General features: G+C 42.2%; 1 protein-coding gene and 1 non-coding gene across 2 annotated transcripts; both read left to right on the top strand.

Annotated features, from left to right (window-relative positions):
- Window positions 1–7,009: 7,009 nt before the first annotated feature.
- On the top strand, window positions 7,010–11,291 carry Trmt10c (tRNA methyltransferase 10C, mitochondrial RNase P subunit). Its single transcript, XM_028760283.1, has 2 exons — window positions 7,010–7,272; window positions 9,708–11,291. Exon 2 carries the CDS (start codon window positions 9,729–9,731, stop codon window positions 10,971–10,973), a length of 1,245 nt encoding a protein of 414 aa, XP_028616116.1. The 5' UTR covers window positions 7,010–7,272; window positions 9,708–9,728; the 3' UTR covers window positions 10,974–11,291.
- LOC114614701 lies at window positions 9,101–9,235 on the top strand. Its single transcript, XR_003710372.1, has one exon. It is a non-coding gene; the product is annotated as a small nucleolar RNA SNORA70 (small nucleolar RNA).
- Window positions 11,292–14,251: the final 2,960 nt, after the last annotated feature.

Raw genomic sequence — 14,251 nt, forward strand, 5'->3', positions numbered from 1 at the left:
TGTGTGTGTGTGTGTGTGTGTGTGTGTGTGTGTGTGTGTGTGTGTGTTACATATGTTCACAAGTATATATAAACAGTAAGGACTGCTGAGAGACACTCTTTGTCTGGGAAGACCAACCGAGCTCTCTGGAAGGGAAACCCCAACCTCTTGAGCTGACTAAGCTGTGGCGTGAGCTCCAAGTTTCCAGTTTTTGTGAGCTGTCTCAGCTGGGCTATGGTGATGCAGTTGTCTTTGAATCATCTCCTCTCACCAATATTCCTTTAAGTAACACCAACTAAACTCATTGGTTCACCAAGTCGGACTTTGGTGGTATCTGAATTTTTGTCTGTTGTGTGTGCCCTACATGGCATGAATGTATGTTTGTTTGTGTCTCTACACACATAGTATCTTGGAAGTTCAAGGACAGATAGACCCTGCCTCAACTAAATGGGGGAAAAATGATAAATGGGGACACCCAATGCTGTCTATAATCTTTGCTACATGGAAAGGTAAAGACAGGAGAATGGAAAGTTTTAGCCCAGCCAGTCTGAACTACATAAACACTGCCTTCTTAAAAAAAAAAATGTATCCCTTTTTATTCTACAAGATAATTTCTACCTTGCTCCTCCCACTCAGCCCACCCCCACTCACCTTTTCTCTATCTGTGCTAATTTTGTTTTCCAGCCCACTGATGTTCACTCTTTCATCTAATAATTGTCTCTTCACCAACTGGATACACACATATCAAAAGAGAAAAAAACTCTGCAAAAGAATAAATGGATACTGTATTGTGTTCATTACCAGGAAATATTCTTTTTATGTGTTCTCTAGATAAGCAAAATAACTAGTTTACAAAATTCTTTGCTTTACATGTCCTGTACCCTTTTTATTTTTAGCACAGAAAAAGATGTTTTTTACAACATAGCACCTGAATAAATCAAAGAGTTTGAGACCTGAAAGAGCACTGCAATTTTGTGCCAAGCAGCTGTGATGATTATTCTGTCAATTTGAATGGATTTAGAATCACCATGGAAACACACTTCTGAATGCATCTATGAAAGTGTTTTCAGAAAGACTTGTACTTTTGGTTGTTTTGCTTTGTTTTTGTTTTGTTTTGTTTGTTTTGGTTTTTCGAGACAGGGTTTCTCTGTATAGCCCTGGCTGTCCTGGAACTCACTCTGTAGACCAGGCTGGCCTCAAACTCAGAAATCTGCCTGCCTCTGCCTCCCAAGTGCTGGGATTAAAGGCGTGCGCCACCACTGCCCGGCTGTTTTCAGAAAGACTTAACTGAAGAGGGACAGCCTTACCTGAATATGGGTAGTACATCTCTAGGCTGGGGCCCCACTGAATAGAAGGAGACAATGAACTGAGCACTGGAATTCCTCTCTCTTCACTTTGCTACTGAGGTGATGTGACCAGCCACTTCATTTTCCTGTCACTTTGCCATCCCCACTTTGATGGTCTGTACCTACGGTTTGAATGCTTGGCCATAGGGAGTGGCACTATTAGGAGGTGTGGCCTTGTTGGCAGAAGAATGTCACTGTGGAGGCAGGTTTTGAGATCTTCAATGCTCAAGCTATACCCAGTGTGGCACACAGTCTCCTTTATGCTGCCTGTGGATCAAGATGTAGAACTTTCAGCTTCTCCAGCACCACATCGGCCTGAAGCCTGCCATGCTTCCTGAAATGACAATAATGGACTGAATCTCTGAAACTGTAATCCAGTACCAATTAAATGTTGTCCTTTATAAGAATTGCTATAGTCATGGTATCTCTTCACAGCAATAGAATCCTAACTAAGACAATTCCTGTGATCCAAGGTAAACCTTCTCTTAAGTGGCCTTTGTTACCTACTTTGTCATAACACAACAAGAAAGGTAAGGAATACAGGATGTTTTTTTAACAAGAACTCAAGAGTCTGTGTCAATAAATTAATCATTTATGGTTCCTAATAGTCTGAATCTGGAAAGTCCTCCCTGCAGGACCATGCTTTACAGTCTTTTCCCTTAGCCTGGTACTATTGGGGGTGATTGAAATTCCCAGAAAGGAGCTGATGGGTAATTTCTAGACCACTGAGATGGGCATTACAGGGAACTGTGGGACTGGTCTCTGTTTTCTCTTTTACTTTCTGGTCATGACCTGAGTTGTTTTGGGGTTGAGGCCTGGCTTGGTTAAAGCACTTGTCTCTCACGTGTGAGTGTGTGTGTTTGATCTCCAGCACCCATCTGAACAAAAGCCAAGAATGGCAGCACACACTTTTGATCCCAGAACTGGGGAAGTGGAGGTGGGGTTCCTGAAGCTTACTCGCCAGCCACCCTAGTGTGGTGAGTTGTAGGCCTAATAAGAGATCACAGCTCAGGAATAAAAAGCACGCACTATTCCTGAAGAGCAGCAGCCAATGCCGTCCTCCTGCCGCCACATGCATGTGTAAACAGGGGCATGCACACATCCATGCAACCAAAGTAAAGTGAAGTAAATGTGATTGATTCACGTACACAAAAAATAGATTCACACACACTGTGTTTTACCCGCCATTGGCATCCATATGACACTCCTACCAGAGACCTTAAAGCATTGGAACTGCCTAATCAAGGACCAGAATATCACAGTTATGGGCCAAAATAACCCTTTTATCACGGCATAGCAATTGTAATATTTACTATAGTAAAAGGACTGACACAATGATTTGGTTTGCTCTGTTTTTGTCTTTGAAGCAAGTCATTTAGATGCCCAAAGCCTCATCCCTTTCCCCTAATTTCTTCCCTCAAGAATCCAGCCTTGGGCTGGAGAGACGGCTCAGTGGTTAAGAGCACTGACTGCACTTCCAGAGGTTCTGAGTTCAAATCCCAGCAACCACATGGTGGCTCACAACCATCTGTAATGAGATCTGATGCTCTCTTCTGGTGTGTCTGAAGACAGCTACAGTGTACTCATATATAATAAATAAACAAATCTTTTAAAAAAAAATCCAGCCTTTAGGGCTACGGAGATGACTCAGTGGTTAAGAGCATCAATTGCTCTTCCAGAGAACTCAAGTTTAACTCTCAACACTAATATGTCAGCTTGGAACTACCTGTAAACACTAATATGTCAGCTTGGAACTACCTGTAACTTCAGTTCCAGCAGATTCAGCATGGCCTTCCGTCCTTTTGGACACGAGGCATGTTCATGGTGCACAGACACACATACAAACAAAACACCAATACACATTAAATTAAATTAAAAGGTAAGTCAGCCTACCTTACCTTTTCAGCCATCAGGATAACTACATGCAGTGATATTTGATATTGGTTGTAACTTACACAGCCTGATTCATATTTCATTCCTCTGGGGTCTATGACTATCAGGATCAAGAGGGTAAGATCCACGTGAGGAAAGAAGGAAGTCCTGTTCAACAGGACTCATTATCCAGTGTTGCTTCAGACTTCTAGAGTCTGCCACTGGACCGTTTATTTTAGGCATATATAAGAATAGTACAATTTGGGAAAAAAGTTTCCTGGTACAAGGAGGTATAATTATATCAAAACTTTCCTCAAAGTACATGTCACTTCTTCCATAAAGATGGGTTTGAGAGGGCTGGAGAGATGGCTTAGTGGTTAAGAGCACTCACTGCTCTTCCAGAGGTCCTGAGTTCAATTTCCAGCAACCACATGGTGGCTCACAACCATCTGTAATGGGATCCGATGCCCTCTTCTGGTGTGTCTGAAGACAGCTACAGTATACCCATATACATAAAACAAGTAAATCTTTTTTTTTTTTTTTTTTTTTTTTCCGAGACAGGGTTTCTCTGAGTAGCCCTGGCTGTCCTGGAACTCACTCTGTAGACCAGGCTAGCCTTGAACTCTCGAACTCAGAAATCCGCCTGCCTCTGCCTGTGATTAGTGCTGGGATTAAAGGCGTGTGCCACCACCGCCCGGCCCAAATAAATCTTTAAAAAATACTTAATCATGTAAATTTTAAAAAAAGAGTGTTATCTTACGGGCTTATAGAAGGAGCTGGTGTGGTCAGTCATACAAATGGTATATCAGCCATTTGGGCTATTAGCCGCTTCCAGTCCTGCTTGTGAAAGGTTGCAATGGCCTAGCTCTATAGACAGCACAGATGGGCAGGTTATTAACCACCTCCATTCCCAGTCTTCTGGGTGAAAAAACAGGTTATACATCTCTCTCATTGAAGAGACAATTCTTTTTGTTCAGTCCTGGTTTCCCTAGTGTTTATCTGGGAAGGTAAGGACCTTAGTGTTCCCAACACATTCCCACTACTGTAACCTGCCATTCAGTTAACAACAAAATTTACTATGCTGGCTAGTTTTATGTCAACTTGATATACAAGCGAGAGTCACTGGAAAGGACGAACTTCAATTGAGAAGATGCTTCCATATGATCTGGCTGTAGAACATTTTCTTAATTAGTGATTGATGGGGGAGGGTCCAGCACACTGTGGGTGGTGCCATCCCTGGGCTGGTAGTTCTGGGTTCTATAAGAAAGTAAGCTGAGCAAGTCACAGGGAGCAAGCAAGCAAGCGAGCAACATCCCTCCATGTCCTCTGCATCAGTTCCTGCCTCCAGGTTCCTGTCTTGTTTGAGTTCCTATCTTGACTTCCTTTGGTGATAGATTCCTACAAGTGAAAGTGTAAGCCAAATACATCTTTTCCACACCTGCTTGGTTTTTGTTCATGGTGCTTAATTGTAATGAGAGGCCAGTTCTTTTAAATTCAAACTCCATTTTAGAGAACCTGATCTCAGTTTGAACTCAGGTAAACTAACAGATTGGTACCTAGCATTAGTTTCCAAGATGCCCCACAACAAAACTGAAGCCTAGCTCCAGTCTCTAGGCTAACCCCCAACAAGGTTCCGGTCTCCAGGTTACACCCTCAATAAGACCAGTGTCTCCAGGTTATTCCCCAACAAACCTGCACCCCCAGGTTATAAGCCCACCCACTGACTAATGACCAACAATCCTGAGGGGAGCAGAAACTAAGTTTATATTATTCCCAGCACCAGCCAATTATGTTAAAGGCCATAGTAACTTTCCAATTTATATGCTTGCACACTCACCCCCAATTTGCTGCTTACTATAAAGTCTTGCCCTGGTAGACATTCGAGGCTTCTCCTCCCACCAAAACCATCCTGCATGACAGTGGAGTGTTCGAGAGGGAGGGGTGTGCTGAGCTAGCTAGAATAGAATGAAGATCTTGCTGTGAGTGAGTTACATCAGATAGAGTCTTGTCTGGTTTTTGGGGGGATCACTAACATGTTCCTGGCACTACAGTAACAATAGTAACCCTAACTAAGAGACTAAATGTCTGCTGGGGAACAACAGCCACAAAAGGAAAACAACCAAACCCCATTTATTCTGGGCTCTCTATATCAAGGAGTGGGCCACCATAACAGTATTGGAAGAAATCCAAAGGCAGAAGAAGAGCAGAAACCTTACAGTGTGGATAGAGGGTTTTGACATGTCCTCTGAGTGCACTTATTAGACATGGAACATTCTAAGGGATTGGGCAGGAGTATATATTTGTCCTTTTCTGATTGATCTCAGATTACCAACAGGAAAAAACATAAATCTGGGCTGGTGAGATTGCTCAGTGACCGAGCCATTAGTGTGCACATTGGTGTGCCCATCTACAACTGTAGCGCTCCCACCGGAAAATGGATGGTAAAGACAAGTGACTCTCCAGGGGCTCACAGGCCTTCTAACCTAATATGTGTAGCAGCAAGCAACAAAGAATCCCGACCTCAAACAAGGTGGAAGATAAGGACAACACCTGAGGTTGTCCTTCGATTTCCACATGTGTGTGCCCACACTCACACTCACATATTTATATACGTCACATATACACAGAGATGATTTTTTTAAAACCAGTGACACCATCAGTTATTAATCTGTCCTGGCCATTTGGTACTGGTTATGACAGAAAGTATTAGTTTGCTTCCTGGGCTGTCACAGGAGGTAGAAATATGGCTTCTTCATGTCTACCTCATGCCAGGATAATTTTCTGGATGTTTATTGTGTGTAAAAGTTGGTAACTTGGGCAGGTTGTAAAAGGTTTTCCTCCATATTGGTATTCCTCCAACCCTCAAATGCTGGGATTAAAGGCCTTGATTGTTCTGTCAAATATTTGGCCTGTCACTACTGTACATTATTCACAATTACTTTGAAGTCTTTACCTTAAGACAGAAAGACAATGCCGTTATGAAGCCCTTAATTTAGCATGATGTACTGCTGAAAGAATTCGACAAGCTGAAGACAATGACTCTTCCTTAGCCCTGGAGAATTGATTTTTACTTTTCAGTGGTTTCTGATATCTCAAACGTTATTGAACAATTTTTATTTTTTAAGACAAGGTCTTACTAGGTAGCCTTAGCTGGCTTAGAACTGCCTTAGTAGACTATGAAGTCCTCAAACTCTTAGAGATCCATTTGACTCTGAGTACCAATACCCGAGGGTTGTCTTCTGTTTTTCACACGTGTGACACGGCATGTGCAAACTGTAGCAGGTATTCGTGATAAATCAATCAAGATTTAGAATTGAATTTTATTTACTTTTTACTTTCTTGGATTTTCGAGACAGGGTTTCTCTGAGTAATCTTGGCTATCCTAGAACTCGCTCTGAAGACCATGATGGCCTCGAACCCGCATAGATCCGCTGCCTCTGCTTCCCAAACGCTGGGGTTATAAAGCCCGCCTAGAATTAAATTCTAAAATAGAACTTTAAGACTTGCGTCATACGGTTTCGTTATAACATGCGCATAACTAGAGTAATCAAGCTGAGAGCCTGTTAAGCTTCGAGTTCTAACGAAAAAGCAATAAATTGGGTGGCAGGGCATCGGTGACCAGCCCTCAAATTGACTCATAACGACCTTTTCACAGAGACTCACAGGCAGCCAGTCAGCGAGCTCGCAGACCGACTTTAGGCGCGATGGGGGTGGGGAAACAGCTTGTCGAGCTAAACGTCAGTGCCTGTGCCCGGAGAGGCGGGACATCCGGTGGTACCGGACTTCCGGCGGCCGCAGCGGAAACCCTTGGCTTCTCTGGGTACCGTGCGGTGTGCACGCGGATCCTACAGTTCGGGGTCCTGCTGTTCCGCCCCGGGCCGTACTCTGTACCAGCGGGCTTCTCTGCCGATGCTTTGGTGCTCCGTGGACCCACTGGCTTTCCTGGATGCAGTTTGTGGAACGTGTCCTCTAAGAACCACAGGCGAGAGGAAGCTGTGACGTATACGTCGGTACTGCACTACCTGAAGCAGAAGCCGCGTTAACCAAAATCCTCTCCAGTATCGCGCTTTAAAGTGTAAGTAGTTCGGGGCTGCAGAGATGGTTCAGCCTGCCTGTATTCCTGGCCAGGGTGGTCCCCATGCCTTTGGTCTCTCCGGGCATCGGCATGCCCGTGCACATAATTGCCCCTTTCACATACGCACACACGGAAGTTTAAAATAAAACCCTTTTAAAATTTGGTTGTTACAATGAGTGTGGTGGGGCTGAAGCAGAGGCAGGAGATCTGTTTGGAATTTGTCAGCCTGCGATAAAGAGTGGAGAACCTATAAATTTTTTTTGATGGTCTTAATTTCTTTGGTGTTATAAAATTCATTTCTACTAGTTACAAAGACAAAACTCAACTATATTGTTTTTATAGTTTTTTTTTTTTTTTTGAGACAGGGTTTCATGGGATGAAAGGCTTACAATAATGCCTGGTCCACGATGATAAATTTGTCAAACTCATGGCCTGAGGGTTCTAAGTTAAATAATATTTCTCAAAGTCTGATATCAGTTTTTATTTTATTTTTATTATTTTTTGTTTGTTTTAAAATCTTTAACGTCTGAATGGTTTTGTGTTTCGAGACAGCATCCCTGGTTGTCATGGAACTCAATATACAGACCGGGCTGGCCACGTTTAACTGTATAGGCACAGCCCTTATCCTAATGGAATATAGTCTTTAGCGTCTCAGGGGAAGACTACAAGTATTATCATAGGCACAGGGTGGTATGAAAGACTAAAGCACTGCTTGCTCTAAAGTGGGGAAAGAAGACGTGCAGCTGAAAAGGCAGGCAAGCAAAGGCTGATATTGCAAAAACCTGCTTAGACCACATTAGTGAACTTGGCTCTGAACAGAGCACATAGTTATGAGTATATTGGGGTGGGAAGGAGTGCATCCGTGCATCTGCTCGGAGCAGATGAAATGACATGTTGGGATATGCAGAGTCAGACAAGAAGCTAAAGATGGGTGGGATCCTTCAGGAATTTTCTTTTTCCCTCACATTTTACATCAGTGCACAAACTAAACCTTTTCACTGTCTTGTGGGACATCCAATTCTTCAGGATAAGACTATAGAGCCTTTATATTTGTCCCAGCTTTGTCGTTTTGTTTTTTCGAGACAGGGTTTCTCTGTGTAGCTCTGGCTGTCCTGGAACTCAGAAATCCACCTGCCTCTGCCTCCCAAGTGCTGGGATTAAAGGCGTGCACCACCACTGCTCGGCTTGTCCCAACTTTGTACATTTTATTTTATAATATTATCTGTTATAAAGTCTGAGCTGAGACATTTATTGTCTGTTTTAATTAGTTGCCTTGTATTTCTGTTTTGGAAGCACAAAACAGTCATTTGTGTCACAGTCCTTTAGGGTTTTTTGTGGTTTGTTTGTTTCTAAATCAGGTGCCATCTTATGTAACTTTCCTGCTTTTGTCTTCATTATTGCTTTCATAAAGGATCTCTAGATTGGATGTGTATCTGAAGGAGATGATAGGGTCTTATTCTCAGCCCTATAATTGCCATGTAACTTTCCTTTGTAATTACATTGATCATTTAGGCCTGTTCCAAAACAAAGCTAAAAAGGGTATTTGAATCGACCTTTTGTTTAAAAATATGTTGAAATTAATACATGGAGCAAGATGTGGTGGTGCATAGCTATAGTACCAGTTATTTCAGAGGCTGAGGCAGGTCATTCAAATGGATGATGACTTTGACACCACCTTGGTCAGCATAACAAGACCCTTGTCTCACAAATGAGAAAAGAAAAAAAAAATTGACCAGTAAGTGATCACAAGCTTAGGAGTTGAATTAGTGGTGTGCAAGGTCTAAGATTTTCAAAGGTTTCCCTCTGTACTTCAGAAATCAGTTGACTTCTGCAGCCAATTAAGCCGACCAGGTTCCTTTCCTCATGGGAGTCTGGTGTGCAATGGTTGCAAACAGCATCCTCCTTGGTAGTGTATGCAGCCTGTTGAATGTACAGGTTGCCCAAAGGGACCTTGGAGACAGTTTTCAGGTGCATAGTCATGTGTCATTTCAATGCTATTTCCAACCTAGGCTCTACACAAGTATTTGGGAGTTTCTTTGGAAAGTCCCAGGGCACGGTGGCCAGTGGCACATTGGTCAGTCTGTCCACACCAATTTGCAGAATAAGGAGTGTGTGACGGAGGCCAACTTCAGCTTTCCTGACAGCCAGAAGATCTATAGCCTAGAGAAATGGGACTTCACCAAGTTTAATGTAGATAAATTTAAGGCCATGGCAGCTGAGAAGTGGTTTGTCCCTGATGGGTGTAGGATCAAAATATCTGTGATGGCAGACCCAGTTTTCCTAAGGGCCTCCACTTCTGCTGTGCTGAGGCCTATACCCCACCAATCATGTTCACTAATAGATTGCATATCCAGTCTCCCAGAGTGTGTGGGGATGGAGACCAGTTGCATAGTAAAGACGTTTAAAATCTTCAACTTATTATTTTTCTTTTATAGGGTTCCTCACATTTCTTCAAAATGAATGTTGCTGTTCGTTTCTTAAGACCTTTTGCCAGATGTCTGGTGCCATATACCTTTCACATGAGACCAAGTAATTTATATTCTGGAGTTCTGCAGAGATATATGTCTTCTAAAGTACCTTCTTTGTCCTGTCATAATAAGGACAGCACATCCCCTCCTGAGCAGCTAGAATTGGATGGGTGGAAAGCTACAATGAAGTCTAGCATTCAAGAAGACAGTGTTTCAGAGGTCTCAGACAAAGATGAAGATTCCCTAGCTGCAACCAGAGAATTAATTGAGATGTGGAGACTACTTGGCAGAGAAGTACCAGAACATATCACTGAAGAAGAACTCAAAACCCTTATGGAATGTTCTTCTAAATCAGCCAAAAAGAAATACTTAAGGTATTTGTATGTTAAGGAAAATATAAAAAAAGCTAGGCGAATAAAGAAGGAAATGAAAGCAGAGGCCAGGGAAGAAGCAAAAAGATCCAGGTTGCTGGAGACCACCACAGGAGAACAAAAACAGGACTTCATGTTTCTTCGACTCTGGGATCGACAGATGAACGTTGCAGAGGGTTGGAAGGGCATCCAGGCTATGCAGTTTGGACAACCTTTGGTTTTTGACATGGCCTATGATAATTACATGAGACCAAGTGAACTGCAGAATGCTGTTTCTCAACTCTTAGAAAGTGAAGGATGTAACAGAAGAAATGTTGATCCATTCCACATTTATTTCTGCAATCTTAAAATAGATAGTGCTTATCATAGAGAGTTAGCTAGACGTTATGAAGAAAAATGGGACAAGTTACTCGTAACAACAACAGAAAAGTCTCCTGTCGATTTATTTCCAAAGGACAGTATTATATATTTAACTGCAGATTCTCCCAATGTTATGACTACCTTCAAGCATGATAAAATTTATATAATTGGATCATTTGTTGATAAATATTTACAGACAGGAACATCCCTAGCCAAGGCTAAACGGCTAGATCTAGCAACAGAATGCCTTCCACTAGATAAATATTTACAGTGGGATGTTGGTAACAAAAATCTCACCTTAGATCAAATGATCCGAATTTTGCTCTGCCTGAAAAACACTGGTAACTGGGAAAAGGCTCTCAAGTTTGTTCCCAGGAGAAAGCATACTGGATATTTAGAGGTTTCTGAGCATTCTCAGGAAGTTTTTAGGAAACTGAAGAAGACAAAGACTTTAAGTTCATTTCAAAAAGGCTCCTTAAATGCACGCACGTGGAAAAAGTAACCTAAGGGAGACAGTATAGTGTAAGAAGTAAAAAGGCTGGAAAGTACAGTTAAAAGAATTTATTCCTAAATGGAATTACATCTTGATGGCAGTCTTTCTAGACTGTCAGTAGAGGTTTGCCTATTGTTTTTGTTGTTGTTTGCTTTTTTGAGACAGGATTTCTGTGTAGTCTTGCCTGTCCAACAACAAGGACAGACAAGGAGTAATATCAGCAAAAGTTTGAAAGTATGTTTTACTTGTAAAAACAATCAGAAGTTTATAGATTAGAATTGAACACAATAAAAGTTAATAGCATTTATTTTTGATTCATTCTTTGAATATCAGACTTTATTGTCCTTTTTGGTTTAAGGGTTGATTTGGGGTTTTTGTGGATTTTTCTTCATGGGGAGGGAAGGCATGTCTCTTGTAACCTGTGCCAGCTTCAACCCTACTTCTTTACTTCTGCTTCCTGAGTGATGGGATTACAGGCGTGTATCACCATGACTGGCTCCATTATACATATTCTTTATCCAGGTTAGAAATTGTTCTTTCATGAGGAAATAGATTAAAACTTTTAAATTTGAAGTTGTAATTATGAAATTAAAGCCTGTATACAACACTGGTCATGTTTCAGGCACTAAGTTAAGGTATATTGCATAACACAATCTTGGTTGTCCAAAACCTGGCTTTCCCTGACATGTTAGGTGATTTTCTAATACCATGAAAATTAAGTTTGGAGGTAAAACAAACTTTTTAGGACAAAAATGTATCTGGACCGGGATGACGTCTTAGTGGTCTCTTGCAGAGAACTTAAATTCAGTTCCCAGCACCACTTTGGGTGGCTTGCAACCACCTGCAACTCCAGTTCCAGTGGATCTGACACCCTCTGGCCTCTAAGGGCACCTGTACGAAATGTGGTAACAAGTCATGCAGGCATATACATACATGAATACAAAAGCCGAAAAAAAATACTTGGTTAATATGTAGTTCTTAGCTGGGCAGTGGTGGCGCACGCCTTTAATCCCAGCACTTGGGAGGCAGAGGCAGGCAGATTTCTAAGTTTGAGGCCATCCTGGTCTACAGAGTGAGTTCCAGGACAGCCAGGGCTACACAGAAAAACCCTGTCTCGAAAAACCAAAAAAAAAAAAAAAAAAAAGAAAGAAATGTGAGAATCTTTAATATCCTGTAAAGCCATATAGGTGAAACAGTGAACCAAACAGGGATTTACTACTATATGATAGTTTCCTGGTCACTTGCGTATAATTGTGTGCTAAATAGTGAACTGAGAACTTCAATTTAGATTCCAAAGTCCCTACCAAACTACCATACCACTCTCAATACTCCCCATCCTCTAGTGGAAGCTTGAGTTACTCATTCACAGATACTGAACAGCTTTTATGTAGGTAACCTCCAAAACAAGGTGCAATGAAAAGTGGCTGCTTTTTAGGGTTTCTTTGTGCATACATGTTGTTCATGTAGGTATGCATGCATGTGTAGATGAGCTGTCTTAGTTATTTTAAGATGTGTTTTCACTGCCTTTAAAATCAACCTGCTGCCGGCGGTGGTGGTGCACGCCTTTAATCCCTGCATTTGGGAGACAGAGACAGGCGGATTTCTGAGTTCGAGGCCAGCCTGGTCTACAGAGTGAGTTCCAGGACAGCCAGGACTACATAGAGAAACCCTGTCTCCAAACAAACAAACAAACAAACAAACAAACAAAAAAGAGTTAAAAATCAACCTGCCTCTGCCTCCTGAGTGTGGGATTAAAGGCATGGGCCACTATCCCTGGTGCCTCTTTAATTTTTAATCCAGGGTGTCTTTGAACCTGGAGTTGGCTGATTTGGCTGGACTGGCTGGCCAGCAAACCCCAGGGGTCCTGCTGTTTCAGTCTCTCCAGCACTAGGATTCAAGGCATCCCAGCTTTATGTGAAGACCAGGGATCCAAACTGACCTTGAGATAACAGGATGATTCAATATAGCAAACTGTGTTACCAATATCCACTTTTCTCTGTTCTGTTGTTTTAGTTTGGGGGTAGGCCCTCATGTAGCTCAAGCTGGTATTGAAATAGCTGTGTAGCTAAGGATGATATCTTTATTCCATGATCACCTATTGAGGAGGTACTAGAATTGTTTATTTGGATAGAGGATCTCATGCACCTCAGGCTGAACCTACCTCCACTTCCCAAGTACTGGAATTAGACCACTTTGTTGATGCAGTGTTGGAGATGAAACCTACCATGGTTTTAGGCAAGCACTTGACCAACTGAGGTACACCCACAGCCCACTGATGTTTTTTGAAGATGTAAAAGCAGGTCTATGGAGAGCAACTCTCAATGTTGCTTGGAGGACAGATTAAACTATATTCTCTAACACTGATTGTATATTACAGGCTAGTAATTGACCAAATTTGGGCAGAGGGCTGAGTAAGTATAGAGAAAAAGAAGAAAGAAACAGATGAGGCTGTAGCATACTTAATTCATGGATTTCATTCAACTGTAAATGAATCAACTGAAGGTTTTAGAAGAGGCAGGACTTAACAGGAGTTTCCAACCTGAAAGAGAGGCGGCCTGCAGAGGTTACTGTTCAGTAAAAGACAAATGCCAGTGCTAGCGAAGTGCCAGAGAAAGCTAAAAGACAACTCTTGTTTGGTCCCTTGTGCCTGTGTAGGTTAAGAGACAAGACTGGCACTAGCTTTTATGATAAAACTCTCACAGTAGGATACTTTTACCTTGAAAGAACAGGATGATTTAACCAGTAGACAGTTAGTGGGTCTAAAGAAAATTCCTTGAAAAATTCTGAGTAACTTCAAGTTCAAAGCCATTCTGAATGTTGGGGTTGGGCTGGGGCATATTTTAAACGTTAGAGAAGGGACGAGTAGAATAGGATAGGCACAACGCCTACCAATCTCCAAACTGCAGGAGACCAAACTACCCTTTTCCCTTAGGAAAAAGCTCCTGCCCTTGAGTGTAGCGGGTCATTCCCCCCCCCCCAACGTGTGAATATATTCAAGTGAGTGTGAACTCTTATTACAGACTTCAAGAGGTTGTTAGATTTCCTGGAACTGGGGTTACAAGCAGCTGTAGACCACCCAACTGGGAATTGAACCCTCCTTTAGGAGAGCAGTAAGCGCTCTTAATCGCCATGTATTCCTTTTTTTTTTTTTTTTTTTTTTTTTTTGGTTTTTCGAGACAGGGTTTCTCTGAGTAGCCCTGGCTGTCCTGGAACTCACTCTGTAGACCAGGCTAGCCTCGAACTCTCGAACTCAGAAATCCGCCTGCCTCTGCCTCCCAAGTGCTGGG

This window comes from Grammomys surdaster, unplaced genomic scaffold (genome assembly GCF_004785775.1).
Source record: "Grammomys surdaster isolate TR1022 unplaced genomic scaffold, NIH_TR_1.0 126398, whole genome shotgun sequence".
Lineage (NCBI taxonomy): Eukaryota > Metazoa > Chordata > Mammalia > Rodentia > Muridae > Grammomys > Grammomys surdaster.